Source organism: Ammospiza nelsoni, chromosome 4 (assembly GCF_027579445.1).
Source record: "Ammospiza nelsoni isolate bAmmNel1 chromosome 4, bAmmNel1.pri, whole genome shotgun sequence".
NCBI lineage: Eukaryota > Metazoa > Chordata > Aves > Passeriformes > Passerellidae > Ammospiza > Ammospiza nelsoni.
The window spans coordinates 35,387,295-35,407,168 of record NC_080636.1 but is presented as its reverse complement, the minus strand read 5'-3'; the positions used below and the strand labels follow the sequence as shown (position 1 = coordinate 35,407,168).

General features: G+C 34.3%; 1 protein-coding gene across 1 annotated transcript in view; it reads right to left on the bottom strand.

Moving 5' to 3' along the window:
- VEGFC (vascular endothelial growth factor C) overlaps positions 1 to 18,922 on the bottom strand; it is a 190,405-nt gene extending 171,483 nt beyond the window's left edge. Inside the window, exon 1 of the mRNA XM_059470683.1 lies at positions 18,857 to 18,922. Within this exon, the coding sequence (XP_059326666.1) occupies positions 18,857 to 18,877 (21 nt within the window). The 5' untranslated portion in view covers positions 18,878 to 18,922. The remainder of the gene's footprint in view (positions 1 to 18,856) is intronic.
- Between the last annotated feature and the right edge of the window lie 952 nt (positions 18,923 to 19,874).

Sequence of the window (19,874 nt, the reverse complement as noted above, 5' to 3'; positions counted from 1 at the left end):
TCTTATTTAAAATTTCATCTAGTGCAGCCTTGTTCAAACTATATTTGTAAAGAAAATAGCCAATTTTAAAATGTGTAAAGGACATACCTTCTCTCACTAAACAGTCTAAACTTTCATTTTATGTAGAGATACAATCCTACTAGGTAAAGGTGAGGGCCAACAAATAAACATAGAAATAGTAATTCCCAGTAGCTGGAAGAAGGATCAGATGCTCACAGAGGATTACTCCAGCAGCTAAAACAAAAATTTAATCTGTCTTTAATCTGTCTTCTAAATGTCTGCTTAATCTTTATGAAAAAAAACCCCAAAAACGCAGGTATTAATTTTAAAAATATAGGGGTTTAAACTTCTTGTCTCAAACATAATTAAATGGCTCCAAAAATGTTTAAAAGATTACAACCTCTAGAAAATACTTGTTTATTAAAATAATAGAAAATCCATTTCCTTAAATATCAGTTGTCTTGAAGTATGATATTCCAAAACAGAGACAGTAAAAGTATCAGTTACTGTAGGTGCTTCTACACTGTTTTGTTCAGACATGGACAAGGACTTTACAAATGAAGGTGCCCAAGACTGGAATGCTTCATTTGTGATCAAGCTAGCAGAGTCTCTGGAAACCTCTAGATTGCCCATGGCACACATCCACACTGATACACTTGAGATTTGTGTAATCCCACTAGATTACAATTAAATCTGAAACATTATTTACATTTTTGCCACAGCTGTCTGTGGCTAGACAAATGCTTTCTGTCTGCAGAAACAGTTCAGGGAGGTGGAGTGTGGACATGAAGGGCACTAAAAACATCTGCTTTGGACTTTGTTGGGTCAAGTGGTAAGAGCCATCTGACAAAGGAGTCCAGGGAGACAAAGGCCCATCAGAGGAGCCATCAGCCCATTACCAGCCCATCCCCACCAGCCCCAGGAGAGCAAAGGGGCACAATGGCACAATGGAATGCAGATTAAGGACTCCCAAGGAGCAGACAATTTATCTGGGCCTGCTCTAGGGCTGCCAAGGGACAGCCATGGGCCTATTGTCCTGGGACATGCCATGGGATTCAGGGGAAGAGTGTTTTGGAAGTGCACAAGAATTTTGCAGGATGTTCAGGGAAAGAAGATGGAGAAAAGGGGAGATGTTTAGATGGTTTAAGAACAAGTGTGGGAAAAGAAAGGTAATAGGATAAAAAAGGGCTGGTCATGTGTGAATAGCTCAGTGCAGTCGCTTCTGTCCTATTACATTCTTTTCTAAGTCTTTCCTGTGTGGGAAAGTCAATGTTCCGTCTCCATTGGAAACTGAGAAATCTTGGCTAGCTGTGTGTGTCCAAAATCTATATGCAAAGCTATTATAAGGAATAAGTATTCTGAAAGTCTATAGAGAAATGTAGTCTGCTTTCCTCAAAAGGGGTTTGGCCAAAGTTGACAAATAAATCTCTGAACTACTTTAAATGATGGAATTTAAACAAATACTGTGTATTTGTGTACAGAACATTATTTAGACTTTTTTTTTTAAAGCAAGCATTTCTCTGTAATTAAAATCTGAATCATAACTTATGTACAGCTCCACTGAAATTGCACAAGGACCCTAAATATCAATCTTAAAATTCCTGACTTTGCAACATTGACATTTCTACTGCAATATTTTTCAAACTCTCAGATAAATTCCTGCCCTTTTCCATCCCCTCTTATTATTTAATTCTATTGCTCCCCACATGGATTCTACATCAGGACTTTTTATTCTACCTTACACGCTTTTTTCCCCTCTAGGGGCCAAGTACACAAAGAATGCAATGATTAAAGAACTGGAAAAGATGTAATGAAGCAGTTCATTTGTCATTGTTCAAGCACTGTTTGTATACTCAAAGTAAGGCTCTGAGCAGACATTTTTTCTTGAAAGAATGCATCAAAACTGATCAAATATAAACCCACATTAAGAATAAAATATTATACCCAAGATTTCATCTAATCATATTGCCCTACTTTCACTCTTTCTCCCTCAAGAATTCAGGTTTTGACCTAGTATCAGAAAACAAATCCTTCCGTGTCAACTAATTCTTATGTGCCTATGAAACACAGCGCAATAGTGGGTGTTTGTTTTTTGCAACCATAGTGATGAAATGTGTTTATTGGCTAAGGTCATAAGAATTTGAAACAACTATTTGCCTTCACTTAATTTCCGAAAATGTGAATGGTCCTCCAACACCAAATAACAGGGATTTGGGGAATAGCAGCACAAAACAAGTTTTGCAACTTTTTTGTCAGATACCAGTCTACCAATCTGACTTTTTGCTTATTTGAAAAAAAGATACAGAAAGACAACATAAAAATTACTATTTTACATGGTTCTTTATTTAATGCTGCATTACTGATGAGGTTTTATTGAAATGTCTCCAATTCTTATTCTTGAGGAAATGTTATTTCTCCTAGGAGCTAAGTTTCTACATCTATGGTTTTCAGATCAGCCTTATAAGAAGTTAACAGAAATCACCAGATATACCAGATAAAGTTTTCTTGCTCTTAATGTTGTGAGCGATCAAATTTTAAAACACAAATGCTTCAGAGAATTCAGGAATTAGTGTATTTGTTCCTATTTCGCAATACAAAACTCATGATCCATCAAAGTCAGTCAGACATCAAAGACTTCATTAGACATTTGGTCGGTCACATAATGAATAGCAGATGCCGTAGATAAAATCAACATAGAAAAAGTGGTATCAGTCAAGAAAGACTGTCAAAGACTCTCAGCATCTTTGCACAGAACTATATAGAAGAATATGTAAGTATCACGAATTTTAGGGATGGTAAAAAAAGTAATATGCAAGAAATCTGTACTGAAAGAAAACCAAACCCAGAACTATCAATGCCTGGTGGCAAAGTTACTAAAATAAAGACTTCATTGACTGGCAAAAATTTTTCCCTTTAGTGCAAATGAAAACCAAACAAACATCATCTTCCTCCACTAGTGTAATTTAAAATATTTGGGGGTAGAGGAACTGCAACTGTTATCAACTACAACCTTCATTTGATTTTAGCAGCAATTCCTTAAATTTAATAATTTACATTTTGGTGATCTGTGTGTTTTTCCTTCCTCAAAAATGCTAAGTATTACCTCATCTTGCAAGTTCTGGAAACATTTTCTGTAGTACATTGGATAATCTAGCTTTCAAGTCAGTATGCCACAAAGCAAAACTCTAAATGGATACATTTATATTCTAGTTTATTCCTCCCATACTTTTTATACAAAATGTCTTACAAACATGAAAGCATATGTGTGAAACAACACAGTGTGGTGTTTAATTCAGAAGGAATTAAAAGTACATTTAATGTAGTCTTCTCATTGGATTAAATCCCATTGACAGAAAGAATGGAGTAGATCTTGACTCAGAAAAATGTAACTGAAAATAGAACATACTTCTTGCATTATTAAAAGAATTATCCATTCCAAAAGAACAAATGAAAAAACAATCCCTCTGTTTGCTCAACTGCTACACAGAATCCAGAAAAATTCTTATACCACTTTTTGACTGAATTGGTAGATAAAAATGATTCAATGTGTTGCTTATCCTTGATTCGGCATGGTTTTAGTGCCAGAGTTAGAGGCAAAGATCCAGAGATGGAACTCCAGGTGACAGGAATTTTAAAGGCAAAGTCGAAATATGAGGGACTACATGAATCTATGAATTCCAGAAACTGTTTCTTCAGGGGTCAAAACCAAAACCTGAATGAATTATACTGTCTGGATTATATTTCTCACATTTTAAAGCAATGTCAAAGCTTAAACAGGGAAAGAGCTGGAAGTATGATCAACAAATTTTTCAATTCAACACATGAAAAGTGATAAGCTATGAAACATGCAAAGTATATGACATACAAAACCTTTCCAGGACTTCTAGAAACAATGTATGGAAGTGTAAAAGTAACAATAATGACTGTCAATTTGAGAAAAAAAAAGCCTCCTTTTTACAAGCACAAGATCCTATTCCCAATTATTTGAAACAGTCTGCCTCATATTATAATTCCACACTTTTTTGTGGACAAGAGTCTTCTTTTTGTTGAGAAACAAAAGGAGTGCGTCTGTGCAAATATTCTCCTCTACCTTCTTTTTCAATGAGAAGGCAAGCATATTCACACCTAGACTATTGCTAATGGCTTGTCCCTGTCAGTATGAATTCCCAGTAGAATTTCTAGATAAAATAATCTTTGGGCTGTCTGGAATAATGACAGCCAAATATTTAAATATTTTAAATATTTTAAATAGACAAGTGTCTTCTGGTTCAATAAGTTAACTGGCATCAAAGAAGGCAAATGACATCAGACAAGATAGCAAATATTATTTTTGAATGTTATAATAATGTCCTTTTGTCTAACTTCAGGCTTGAATACAGAAACAGTGTCACAAATTGCTCATCACTAAAATCAAAGAAAACCAAATTTTCAGAAAAAATGTAGCAACTGACCTTGATAGTGAATGATAGCTTCAAATGAAAATGTCCTAATCGGTTACCTTCTTCAGAAGTGTCCCTTTAGGACATCACTAAAATATAGATATATGATCTGAGCTAGTACTTTATCCTTCACATTTTTTAACAGTTTTCATTTGCTGTATAACTCTGAGGCAGTCACAGAAGAGGCCTGTGATTCAGCAACTGAATTGGACTTGGCTATCAGCTTTCTGTTTAACATTTGATTTTTCTGGTACTCAAATAAATGTGTGACTTGTTAGATTTGGCTGTAAAACATGAATACAAGCTCATGACATTTAAACCCAATGTGTCACAAATTTTCAAAAATACTCCTGAAAAGGCAGTAGGAACAAAAGCTTTTGTATATTTTTAAGCAATTTCTTTAATTTTTCTAGTTTTGTTTTACTGCAGCAAAGCCTTAACTGTTTTGTACTCTGTGCATGGTCATTTTTTGCAAAGAACAAAATGGGAAGCATGGAATTGTATAACTTGCTGATTTGTTTAATTTATCCCCTGAAAACAACAGCTTTCATCCCTAAGTATTTTTCCTCATGCTGATTTTTGTTTTGTTTATTTTAATTGTAAGTATTTTGAGAAACGACATTTGTCTTTTTTGTTTTTCATTATGGAACTTCAAAGATGTTGCATTATTTTATTACAAATCTATCTAAACAGCTAAAGGAAAAATGATAAAATTTCTCCTTAAAAAATTAAATGGTATTTTGAACCCTCATAGTTATTATTATATTGCTAAATCAAGATTTTTAAAAGTTAAAAATCATCAGCTATAAAAAGCATGTCAAAAGATATTTTTAAGATTAATTCATAATTTTTAAAATCTAAACTTTGGTTTAACATTCTCAAAGATGGCAATTATAAGTCAAAGGTGTGCTATATTAATTAACCAATTACAAATTCAAAAGCTAAATACTTGTTTTTGTGACTTTTATTTGCCACATAACTGCATTTAAACTTCTGGTATTTCTTAGCTAGAATGTTAAAGATCTGAGAATTTTGTTCATGGAAATTCCAATGCTATAAGGAGAATTGTACCTACCACGGCCTTCATTCATTTTCTCATCTAAAAGTTACTTAGGATTTACCTTGACATATAATTATGACTGCTCTGTATCAGAAAGCATAAACTTCAGTGAAGGCTTTGATTTGGTTAATTTTTAACTGTTATACTCCCTTTATGCATTTGAAGCACTTTTTTGTTATACTTAGATTAATTAATGCAATTCCCTGCATGTGATACATAGCTTGATTTTTTTTTTAACCAGTTTTCAAAGAAACTAAATTGCCCAAATAACATCTTAGGCAAGTCCAAGCTGATTAGTAGCTGCATTTAAAACAGCTGTTCCAAAATGGCCCTATAAATCCATGGAGTGTTTTAGTAAGTCTAATCTACCAACATGTCAGAGATATACAAGAGCTTGTATTTAGCTTGTCTTCAGCTTATGGCTCTCAAACTTCAAAGTGATTTTCTTCCGGCTAATAAGTAACTGGAATATGCATGTAATCCCTCCAAGAGTTTACCTAATTGGGACAGTCTTTGTGACATTTAGTTGACCCTATACTGTAAGGCAAATTAAGCATCAAGTTTTTCCTGAGTTTATAGGGCCACTGTGTTAAATAAATAACGCATTTATTTGGTGAATTTGGAAATTTTGGTGAATTACACCAAAATCAACGGCCTATATTTGTATAAGGCTCCCAGCATCAGTTAAATGGTATTTTAAATGATAAATAGCTTATGTTTCAGGAAGAAAGTAATCTTTAATAGCCAATTTCTATGAAGCATTTTTTAATCAAGTGCCAATAAAGCAATACATTAGGTAGAAAAAATTTAACATAGAGTAAACTCAAGTCACCTGAATATCTAGTGAGCGGCACTCACTAGATATATCTCTGATATATATCAGAGGCATCTAGGCAGAATATTTACAATACTATTACAATTTCCCAGATCTGACAGGGCAAGTTAGTGAGATACACACCATGGTAGGGCCTGCTGTAATCGTAATTGCAGAAACCAACCACAGACATTTGTCTTAGGGTCTTTTATAAATTATCTGTGTGAATCCACCTCCCAGTGAAAACACTAGGATCCTAATATACTGTACTTCATGCAAAGAACTGACACTGTGAGAACTGTTGACACTACAGAAATTCTTTTTAATTCAGAAACCACAGCTAAACAATTTTTTAAATCAGTGTATTTGTTAAAGAAGCTTTTAATTTTTTTCATGCCTCTTTAGAAAAGAATGAATGACAATCCCTATCAGCCCAACCATGCTCCTATGGAGCCTTCATCTGTACAGCATTAGATTAACAGGAAATGCACACTTTCAAAGATAGAGGATATTTTCTTCCAAAGATATAGAAGTTGTTTCCACTGAGCACAGAGCATTTTGACCCTAATGATTATTGTGTATCTGTTAAATAGGTGTCTATTATTACAAAGATGCAATCTAGTGTTACCTGAGATGCCTTTTATGGTAGTTGAACATGAAAACATAGATAATTGAATTTACATGGAAGACACAAGGTACAGGGTTTAATGGAAGTGTATGGAGGTTAAATTCTGAACACTGAACAGGAATTTGAGCTCCTTGTGTAATGCATAATATGAATTAAGAACATAGGAAAAAATCGTGGCAAGATGATAAATATTTGGGAATAAAAGGTAGCAAAGAGTAAGGCTTAGTTTACCTAGTCTGACTGGTAATAACTACTTCTCATCCATTGAGGTTTTTGCCAAAAACATCCTGAATCTTCTTTTCTAATGCTGGCCATCTGCTTAGAAAGGTCTTTTTTTACCAAGTAGGAAGTATGAAGGACTCCCCAAACTATAAAACTAGAAAACTCATCTGGATAGGAACAACAAGTTCAAGCCTCCATTCTATACAATGCCATGAATAATGCAGCTGTAAGTATTAGGACAATTTTCTCTGAGAGACCATTAAAAAATTATCCAAAGCCAGACACAGAGCTATTAGTAGAAGTTAAATTTCTCTTCAAAGTGCATAGTTCCCAAACCTTACTGTTTATTTGGGCAGCACTGTTTACCAACACTGATTTATATCAAAATTTAACATGCTTAGTATACCAGACAAATGTATTTTTGTTACCCTGCAAAAAACTCCAAATGATTACAGTAAAAAAGTACTACAGATGTCAAATAAATGTAATATGTTTTCAAAAGACTTCATCTGAATCATATTCTAAATGCACAAATCTCAATGTTGCTGAAGGAATTAGAGAAAGCAGACAAAGCAGTAGAAAACAGCCTTTTATTCTCAAACAGCTGAATGTGGCTGAGAAGATTATCTGATTTGAACATGTCTTTGGGCATTTGGATTTTATACAGATGGCTTGCACAAACAAATTGTATGGATCTTTCAATATCCCATTACAGGTCACAAAATGTCTGGACCTTAACTGATTCCTTTACTAGCTAAAGCTTAGACTTTTAGAAACTGTACATGTTCCATGTGTGTAAAACATTAGTAGGTTACACAGCTCGATGTAAAGTGATGTCTCTCAACTAACTAAAAAGAATTGTAATTACAATAATAATACAATGTATTTATTATATTTTACCAAATGAGGTTGTAAAAATAAAAACAGGTGGTGGCTTTTTATATTAAATGATAAACCTAAAGGAAAATCTGCATGTTTCTCTTCTAAAATACTCTGCAAATGGAAATAAAAAGTTTTCCTTCCAATAAATGTCACATATTCTTTTGGCATGAGTCTGTATCTCTTCTCAAATAGTGCCTAGACCTTTGTATATAGAAAAAAGATATACAGACAGAACTAAACAGGAGAGCTAGTACAGGACTTTGGAACCTGCTGTCTTTACCTTGTACTTTTGTGTTAAAATTTTCAACTAGTGTATTGGAGTATATTTGAAAGAATACTTCTAACTGCTGGAACATTAGTGGAAACTTGACTTGTTAATAAGCAACTTGATTTACATTTTGAGATCTGTAATACTCATTAGTGCTCTAAAATTTATTACCAATCATACATTAAACCCTTAGAGTGTTGGTATCTGAAGTCTTCCTTCAAAACTAGTGTTTCATTTCTCACAAGACAAACATTCTTATGTTAATGCACTGAGTCAACGTGCTCGTGTCTCCCCCTAGTGCCTTGATCTGTCTTGGGTATCGTTAACCGGATTTTAGAGGTTCTGGTCAGTGCAGAAACCAAAGTTTGGTAAGGAAAATCAAAGAATTCAAGGAAGGAGAACTAGGTTTAAATTGAGCTATTTCTATATGCCTTATAAATGCTATAAATAGGGAGCAGTTTTAGGATTGGGTTGTGGGGTTTTTGCTTGTTTGTTCATTTGTTTGGGGGTTTTTGTTATTATTTTTGTTGGTTTGTTTTTGGTTTTGTTTTATGGGGTGGGGGGTTGGATAAAGTAAGAGAGAAACAAAGCAAGTATAAACCTAATTCTCAAATGGGCTGTTTTGTCTTGACTATTCTTTTGATCTCTCCTGGATTTATCTTAGTTTTACTAACTTTTTTATTCAATAGAAAAAAATCCTATTAAGCTCTTTTAAATAAATCTTTTCAGTGTGCAAAACCACATCACCATAAAAGCTAGAGGTGACTTGAAAAATTTATGTTTGGACTTAACTGAATCACAAAAACTTGATTTTGGTAGACTTTCCAAGTGGCCTCTTGCAAAGTGACACATGCAAGGATGTGAGAAATTTACAGAGACACATTTTTCCCTATTTCCTTTTATTACTATTTATGAGATGAAAATAAGTAACCATGTTTGCAATACATCTTATCAGTCATATTGAACGTCTGCTGGTATCATATATTACAAGTTCTAGTTGTTGCTGTTTAATGCTAAGATGAAGATACACGGACAAATAAATTCCTTTGAATTAGACTTTAAAAAATTCTTTCAATATTTACCTTAATCAGTAAATTACATTTGCAAATGTAACTGAATGCAGGTTCACAACTATTTTGTGCTCACAAATTGAAACAGAAAGGGTTCATGATTCATAGAGCCAGCACAGAATCACTACCATCCTTTGTATTGAAAACGCTACAATGCAACTCACAGTTAGAAGTCATCTTGTCTCTGTCAGAGTAAACAAAAATAGTTATTACTTCTGAATATACTAATGTGCATTTTCTTACACTTTTTATCTTACCTAAGAAAAGACACCTCTTTTGTACCAGTTTTGAATTCTACAGGACATTCTCTCTTAGTTTTCATGCACAGAAAACCACCCTGTTTAGCAGAATTATTCAACATATTTTATATAATAGAGAAACCAAGTTAAAGACTGGTTTCTATGAGTCAGATATGAAGCAATATTTTCAACCATATTTTCCTAGGTATCTAAATCTGAAAAATGAAGAATGTTCTTCTGCCAGTTAATATTTATCCCATTATTCCCTTGTTAGTCTGAATAATTGTATACTCTAAACTCATACTATTTAATTTATATCTCATGAATTAAAATTACCAGGCAGTATACTAAAACCTTAGCTTTAAGTGTGCAATGTAAACAAAGGGACTATCAAGGAATTCAAAATCCCATCAAGCTTCCCATTTAGTAACATTGATGGATCTATTTTAATTGGAAAATATTTCTGCTGTAGTCTTCTGATAACTTATTCTTTCATCAGTGTCCTGTCTTTTGAATTAATTTTGGTCAATCATAATAATTTACTTTTTTAAGTTCACTTTCAATGAGGCTCTTAGGTAGAAAGCAATTAAATGAATATGCACTGAATAAATGGTGAGAATACACAAGCATTATTAAGTAAAGAAACCAAGCCACATCCAATAGTGTGTAAATAATATTCAATGTTTATTAAGCTTCATGATTTTTGACCAAATGGAACAAAACAATAGAAAAATATCCTAAGTTGCATTTCAGTACAGTATGGTAAATAAGAGTTTAAATTTCTATACATTTCATTATATGTACATATATAGAGTTACTATATTCATTTTTAAAAACAGCTTCCCTATTTTTTAAATAAAGGCACACTTTAAATGGAAACACAGATACATGTGAATACAAGTAACAAAAATAACTTTATTGGCTCTTTTTTAGACTCTGTTTGCTAGGAAGTGGCCAAGAAAACCTGAAGATTTATTACTCTATTGTCTAAATGAAGGTGCTTGAGCACAATTAATAATCTCTGTGCCATTCAGTCTCCAATTTCAGGACCTATGTTTTCATGCCAAAAGTATGAGAACTTAGTCCAGAATTTGTTATGTTAAATAAGTGAACATACAAAGCTACAGCAGCTAAAATCTATCACGATATATCACATCTATCACAATAAGAAAGCAACAATTCTACAAAAATTCTTTTTTATGATGTTTCAAAATAGCATCCTTTGCTGAGAAAATTTATGCAATAGCAAAATATTTTTGTCGTACTTTTTTAAATGGAAATAGAAATTTTTTGAATTATTACTTTCTCTACAGTCATTCTTTCGCCCTTCTCTCCCCTTTTAGGTTAAGTTTTTCTATCACTAATTTGAATCACTCTTAGAAACTATCCATAGGTATCCTCTGATTGAAAATTTTGCCTCAGATCACATAACCATTCAGTATGTGTACACAAATGTGTCTCAGGCATGAAAGCTAAGGAGAAGCTGTTACATTATTCATTTCATTTCTCAACCACAAAGATGATGCTTTGAAGAAAACTCTGTGGATGCTGAGAGTGTGAAAACTACTCTGCACAGCTACATGCCCATGTCCTCATGAGTATATTAAAACACTATTAGGCAATTTAAAGTGGACTGTTTATGTGCTTTTTATAATGTAAAATCTATTTTTTTCCACAATATAAAAAGTTTTCTTAGAAGAAAAGCTCAAGAAGCAAGGGTGTTTTTACATCAAAATATTTCCATCAGGAGTATGCATACTGTCAAAGAGAAATAGTGAGATGCAAGCCTCCGTGCTGGGAGCCTTGTCTGCCTATGGGCTCTCTGAAGAGCTGGAACAGAAACTATTGTCTCTTCTGAGAGCCTCTCTCTACCAGAAGAATGCAAAGAAAACTCAGAATTAGTATCCCTTCTGTGGGAGCAGCTGCTCAGATGTCCAGTTATGCTTTCATGGGCTACAAAAATCAAATGTACAAGAATATTGGCAGCCAGATACTTCTATTTAAAATGTGTCTCCCTTTGCTCAGTTTAATTCTGTTCTCTTCTTCCATCTGAGCTTCAAACAAAGGGTTGGGAAACAAGAGCAAAAGCCAAAACCAAACTGAATCCAAAGAGATAATAATCTTTCTTCCTTCATGTTAACCCTGATGGATGTGACAAAGTTCCTTTTTTGGACCTTGCAAAGTCAATAAAAGATTCTATTGACTAGAATTAATCAATCTTTACTAAAAATTGGCAGGTTTTCGTGAGTTTTTTTTCTAATTCAGACTGGTTTTGCATTTTATTACAAAGAAATCAGAAGATATAAGTCCACTTGTTCTTAATCACTGAAAGAAGGGACTGATTATCACTCTGTGTCAATATTTATTTGGGTGATTAAAACCCCCAGCATTGTGACACTTGCTGCTCAGTTTACCAGCTCCCACACTTTTTAATGGGCAATCAGCTCTCAGTTAGTACTTTCTTGGCATTTAAAAAAACATTATCTGGAGGCATCTGCATATTTGCTTGTGCACATACTGCATAGAAAGTGATCTTGTCCTCACTAATTCTGATATTGATTTAGGGTAATAGTAGTCATATAAATCAGAGTTGCTGTTCAAGGAAAAGAAATGCATTTTGCTTCCATGGAAATCAATAAGCTTGCTTTCTGTTGCAAAGTAGTACATGTAGGTCTGGATCTGAATGAAAAAAGATAAACAAACCTGTTTACATCTATGCTTGGAGTTCTAAAGCATGAACATTACTTCCTATAGGAACAATTATATTTATCTAGAAGAAAAAAATCTTAGTATTGACCTTCTGTTTTATATTGCAATGTGTTTAGAAAGGCCAATCTGTGCCTATAAAATCAGGTAACTCACACAGAACTCAGCTGAGGACACAGGGTATCCTACTTCTGTGCTGAGTGAGATTCAAAGAAAAACTCTCACAGTTAAATGCAAGCCATCATATTCTAATGCAGGATCAGGCAAAAAAAGAGAGAAGACATGTACTATATTCTCACATGGGATTATTGTTAGGTACATAAAGGAGTATGGACACTTCATCTTTGGAGTACCTGCATGTGTGTTGCATCCATTCTGCACTCTATGTCAGCTGATGCTGTAGTTCCTTGCCAAATACTGTCACATGAAGTTTGCTAAATCTTTATAGGTCACCTTTAGCATAAGCTTTTAATAAAGTCCAGAAGCTGAAAATCAACTGTTTTCTTTTAATGTGTTTATTTTTGTATATCAATCATAGTTTTCACATGACAGGCCCTAGGGCATGTTTCTGAAGGCATTCACATTGGCTTAATGATTTTCAGCATGCAAATAAGAGGACTTTCTACTTTCACTTCATTTGGAAATATGGCCTTTGAATACAGAGATTAATCTAGGATATTTTTAAACCTGCTGTTCAGCTTGGGTTGGCAGCAAAAAGCTGTCAAAAAAAATGAAGGTTGTCCTTTATAGAATGCAGTCTTTTACTACTTTAGTTCTGGAACCATTTTTTATTCCCTTGTATTATTGGAGAAACAATACATTGCTATGACTTTTTATTGACTGTGCTTATGGAGATAAGAATTTTAAGATAAAGAGATATGGAAATAGGAGAATGCTTAAGGAGGTGTAAGAAAGTGTAAGTTCTCACATTCAATTTAACTACATACAAAGTAATGTTCTGTTCAGAACCAGAATTGACATGACATGGTTGATCATAAGATACCATATTCAATACATTCAGCTCTTAGGCATGAAAAAGTAACGTCAAGAGAAAAGTTTTTCATGTTTGAGCTGCATTCCTTGTTTTCCAAAGAATACCTTGATTGGAATATTGAATCACTGAAATAACAGTTCAAAGACAGGAATAACAGTCCAAAGACTGCTGCTATTTGTAAGGAACCATATTTTACAGACAATTGTTTAGCCTTCAAAAGTAGAGTATTACTTTGCATGAATAAGCTGATTAGTAATATGCCCACCAGATTGCATATTGATAATTTTTTTCCTCTCCCTCCCCACAGACATGCTTGAGGGTGAGGTTTTGATACTTGTTAGCCAGAGTACATGGCCATCTAAACAACAGCAAGTAATCTGCTCCATACAGACCAGGGAAGTAGTCCCATAGTCCCACACAACAGGAAGGGAAAACACAAGAGAAATTATGAGTCATGATTCATTTCCTGGTGTACTCACAGACTCTATAGATCTCATTTTCCCCTTGATCAGGGTGGATCAGAGAAATACAATTTAGACACAAATATTAGATCTTTGAATGTGATTAAACAAGTACAGTGGAAGTCAGCACTTAAATGAAACAATTCAAGCCTTCTGCATAACTGAAACAAGTACAGCCTTCTGCATTCAAGTTTGAAGTCCATTCTTTGAACTCAACAGAAGAAAATCCTGCAACTATTTGCTTTAGATTTTTTTAAAATAATCAAATTAAAAGAGAACTAGCATGTAGGTTTCTTTACTGTTATTAAGTGAAACTCAAGTTAAAATACTTTGGTTTGTAAGAGAATAGTGCATAAGATATCATAATAACAGAAGAATGTATTTAAAATTGAGCATTATTTTGATATAATAAAAATAAACTCATTGGTGTTTTTTATGTCATTTTTGAACCCTCATGTAGAAAGGATCCCAGAAGAAAGCTGTACACTATCATAGTACAATAATATGCATGAGAAGGCAAGAACAGGCCAGACAAGAAAACTTGTCAGGTAAGGAAAGGCATAAAATCATGTTGGATATGGTGCATTTTTTAACTCTACAACTTCCAGGAAACTGCGGTGGGATTCCAGACTGGAGAGGCCAGACTGCTCATCTTTCCAAAGGACACAGGGTATCCTACTTCTGTGCTGAGTGAGATTCAAAGAAAAACTCTCACAGTTAAATGCAAGCCATCATATTCTAATGCAGGATCAGGCAAAAAAAGAGAGAAGACATGTACTATATTCTCACATGGGATTATTGTTAGGTACATAAAGGAGTATGGACACTTCATCTTTGGAGTACCTGCATGTGTGTTGCATCCATTCTGCACTCTATGTCAGCTGATGCTGTAGTTCCTTGCCAAATACTGTCACATGAAGTAGATGACAAACTGAGACAGCTTGGACTGAAAATACTTTTCATCATACAAAGGTGACATGCAATCTTGTGGCAGATGTTTCCATATCTCATATCTATAGATGTCTAATTTTGAGGATCAACTGGCTTTAAAGGCCAGGTTACTTTTTGACTAGCACCTTGACTTAATAAGAACTGCTGCTGAGTGAAATCCAGTTCTTTGTAAAGTAGCACTAGCAGCTTCCTTTCAGTACTTGATATCTGTACAATGCTCATAGTATTTATATTCCAAAAAGAGAAGCCTCAAAACAAAAAAAAGCTGACAGATAGATTAATGATTTTTTTCCCCTGGAAACAGAATTCCACATTTTCAAATATATTTTTAATTATTACTGTATTTTTTTCATATTCATATACATCTCTATAGAGAAAAAAGAAATGTCAATGAAAAGGAGCTAGACATACTGAATGAATATGTCACAAAAAAGAAGGTATATATCAGTTTTATATATATACACACGTGATCCAGATCAGTCTACAAAAAGTATTTTCAAAGATTTTAGTCTTAGACATCATATAATTAGTCAGTTAAAAAGGAAAGATATTAGTCTTAGACCTCATATAATTAGTCAGTGAAAATGGTACTTCAGAAATAATAATTTAACCAAAAAAATGGAGATTTACAAAATTTGTAGGAAGCATTTGGATGAGAGACAGAAAAAGTAATTTCAAAAAAAAGTTATATGTCTAAAGAAGAAATTATTCTCATATGACAAAATAATAGGTTTTGCTTTCAGTTACAATCACTAGAGGAATAGCGAATTTCCTGAGCTATGAATGATATGGCAGTCAGGATCAAACTTGTTATGCTCAGTAACAAGACAGGTTTTGCCTTTCATATGGTTTTGGAGAAAAGATTTACATGTTCTCATTATCTCATTATCTCTCAACACTCATGAGAAATGAAACACTCAGAGAGCAAGCAGAATCTCGCCACGGTTTACATGAGGAAAAGGTTTCCATTTATCATCATGATCTCTTGAATCTTTTTAATCCTCTGTTAAAAGGAGCAAGATAGCTGCATTTGAAGCCCTTCTTCCAGCTGTGCATTACTCAGCTTTTGATTTTTCATGGAATTTGGGAATTGGGTCATGCTTATCAATTAACTCTGCTAATAGAGATGTTGTGTCTAAATGCTCTTTTGGGGCAACTGTATAAACATTTTCTCTTGGTAATTCTCTGCTTTCTACTTCTTACAAGAATGGATTGGCAGCTCCTTCCGCCATCTACAGTCCATGCTTATCAACCTTTAAGTTAGATATATGAGAATACAATTTCTTTATTAATAAACAGAGTAAATAATAGTATGACAAGAGATGGGTAAGGTGATCTCAGAAAGCAGGTTACAAATTTACATTAGTGCAGACTGGACATCAGCATTTGAGACATTAGGAAGTCTATACTATTAATTACTTCTACAATTGGAACCTTATTTACTTGCCAATGAAGTATAATTCAACCATTGTATTACAGTTTTTAACACAGATCATTTATATTGCAGTTTGATTTGGAAGGTTTGATCATGGAAGGAGCTAAGCCTTGATTTAGTAGAGTTAACAGAACTCAGTACTTTACACAATCTGGCCAGGGAAAGTGAACTTTATAGTTGTTGTTTATGAGGGCAGCACAAGAAGGTCCAGAAGCTGTTAAAAGAATGAAGCATATTTGAAAATAAATAGGCTACTTTGCAAATAATTATAAGTAAACAGTTCTATTAGAAGCAGCAACATGGAGTAATGTGCCATAAGACTAATGTGGAAACATTCTTTTCCTTAATCTGCTAGATAAATAAGATAAGGTATTTCACTTCTCTTTTTCTTCTATCTGGTATTATCTTCTTTAGAGCTCTGTCTCTCAGTATATTTTGTAGAGTGCTTAATAGGACAGCTCCTTAATCCAAATCATAACCACCAGTTCTGAATTCTGAATTGTGTCTTTCTCAAGAAAGACATTTAAGCACACAGAAATAATCAAAATTAAGTCACAATAAAAACCTGTTGCTGCCAAAGACCAAAGCGCCCGATTCCCTGAGTACTGCAGTGCTTGATCTATGCTTACAGCATTTATATGGCAGGCTCTTGCTCAAATCCAGAGCTGATATGCTGGAGATTAACTCCTAATTCCCATGTAAACCTGGTATCATTCAGAAAACAAGCACTGTACAAATCCAGAATCCAGATCTAGCTGGCCTCTTAAGATCACACCTAGCATACACTGACAGGAGTAACCTACATCTGAGCTCATTTGTCATTGCTTTATGTCTGTGGAGAGAAACAAGGAACATGATCACAAGGAACGTTATCAAGGAAATCACAGCCTGCAACTTCAATTGTCCAGCTCCTGATGCTCAGATCGCTGCCTCCCACATGATCCCTTTGGACTTCACCTGTCCCTGTAATACCACCAAGCTATTCTTCACAGGGCATATCTGCATTCAGGTTTTTGTTTAGACCTATAGTACACTGTTCATGTAAACCTCCTCATCAGCCCTACTTATTGAATAAGACAACAGAATTTCCTTCCTTTCAGAGGATGCCCAACTGGAAAATGCAGTCCAATTGTCATCAAATGTGCTTTGTGGTAGGTTTTTTATAGGAAGAAACTACCACTTGAGAATCACCCCTTATTCCTCCCAGTTCCCTTTATCTTGTTCTGTACATCTTAATTTGGCCTAGAGAAAATCAAAGCACACAAAAAAAATTCACAGCAAAATTGGTAAGAGTCATTTAAGTATTCAGTAAACATTATTCCATAATACACCATCCAATCAGAGAGCATCACTTGTATCTATTTAGCATACTACCAATCATTGCTGATGGCATCATAAACAAGAACATCCAGCAGAGAGTTAGAGCAAATCTTCACAAAAACTATGTAGGATTAAAGAAACAGCGTGGTGTAAACTTGTCTTCATCATCATCTTCATCCTTCATCATTATTGCCTGCTGCACACTTTCTCTACTGAATGAGCTTCCCCCCTTAGAGGTGATGTGTGCCTTCAGCTACAGATCTCACTAAGGAACATTTATGCCTGCAAGCCTATGTAAGTCTGACTTAACATCTTCTGTGCAACACTGTTCTCTCCTCCTGGGAGCCCTGCCTTTCACATTGCTTTCTGCTGCTTTCTTTCCTCCTACTAATATACATGAGTGCTCTGGTTTTAGAAAAAAATAACAAGAGAAAAAAAAAAAGATGAGACATCAGTGAATTATTCTCACTCTGCTAAGGCAAAATCCTACATCTCCATCAATGAGTGCAGTTGTATATATTGATCAAAGACAAAAAAAAATATTTTCCTGCTATTTTCTCATTGTGAAGAAGGTGTTTCCCACCCACAGTGTTCTTACAATGCATGGGATTTTCTTCAACTCTTGAATCCTTCTAGACATGCTTTGAATAGCTCCTTCTCTTCATGAACTAGAGAACAGAATGGTGACACGGAAGAGGAAGATAAGGCTCCTCTGGAATTACTCAGATTCTGTCTGCATGGCCCATAAAAGTCTAGGAACTTTTGTATTTCCTTTCCCATGGTCATAAACTCTGGAGAGAATGTGAAACTTGTGTCAAAGGGGAAGCCTACTTATTTAATAAGTTATGTTGCTTATCCTTATCCTTATTTAAGAATTTGTCTGAATCAGACGATTGCTATCAGAAACATCCTCCTCTGCTAAGAATTGTGGGGGTATTTTTTTCTGGTAGGCCTTGTTTCAGATGGAGAAAATCCTAATTTAAAACTTCCTGGACCCCTATTCTTCTTTGTCTCCTCTATCTCATCCTGGCTCTTGGGCAGTTGTGGCAAGGTCTTATATTTCAGTGCTTGAAAGGTCCACCTTGAAACTGAGCTGTGTAATGATATTCCAAGTATGTTGACAAAGAGTTGTAAATTATAACAAAATCAGAAGGACAAGAAGAAACTCACTGCTAGACAGAAAAGGCAATTTAAAAGCCAACTAGAAAGCAAGACAGAGCAATGGATGAGTAGAGAGCTAACACTTGCTCTGACTGAATCTTCTGCATCTGTCTCTGACACTGCAACTAGCAAGACCATCCTTTCCCTGAGTGCATTGATTGCCACTAAACCACAATAAAATAATAAGAAAAAGCAGTTCAACTCACCCAAGTTGGTTGTACAAACATTCTCTTCCCCCTTATTCCTGGGAAAGTAGCTATTATGGATGGCAATGTACGGATCACTATTCCCTTAGGGACACTGCATACTTGCAAGAGAGACTGGTTTTATACTGGCAGTATACTGGCAGTGTTTAGCATTTGTCTGCATTTGGATAGATTCCAGTCATTGTTCAGCTTTGAATAAGCGTTAGGGCATTGGGTATGTAATGGATTATTTTTATAAAATGCTTTGTGAGTATGAGCCTATTATTTTTTTGTGATTTAAATATATGTTTTAATTTTTTACTGACCATAAAATGAATGTAGAAAAAAGAAAATTTTCATTTGAGTTTGTTATCTAGTTATTATTAGTTATACAAAAGTAGCTCAAATGGTCACTCTTATCTGCAGCAAGTTTGAATGACATAATTCATTGGCTCTTCTGAGCAAAAGTAATAAGAAATGTTTACTTCATGCCAAGAATTCTTGTCAAAGTGTGATTTGACAACAGTTACTGGTGACCTCTACAAGACCCAGAGTTGCAATTCAACTTGATCAACAGTTATTAAATATTATGCATCAAAACAGGCATTTTTCTTGGATGAAGCTTTATATCCTTTTCTAAACCCAGGACTGTTTTTATTTCACCTACCAGTTTCAGTGCAAATTTCTGTTTCAAATCTTTTGGTCTTTGCTAATCTGAGGAATATATATGCACCAAATAGAAGCATTTACCAAAATAATCTGTATAAATTACTAGAATTTTATACAAAAGGAAAGCTTTACATTTGGATAATCAGATATAGCTCAGTTTAGCATTTTGTGCTTTATTCCTTACACAAACTAGTAAATTCTAGACTAAATATTCAAAAGCTGGAACAAAATCTAAGTCCAGTCAGGCTTGACTTTATACACACAAATAACTCAATGGCTAATGTAATTATCTCAAAATGGGCACTGTAAACACAAGCATTTAAATGTTTACACTGATAAATCAGAAATATTGTAGCATATATAAATCTGT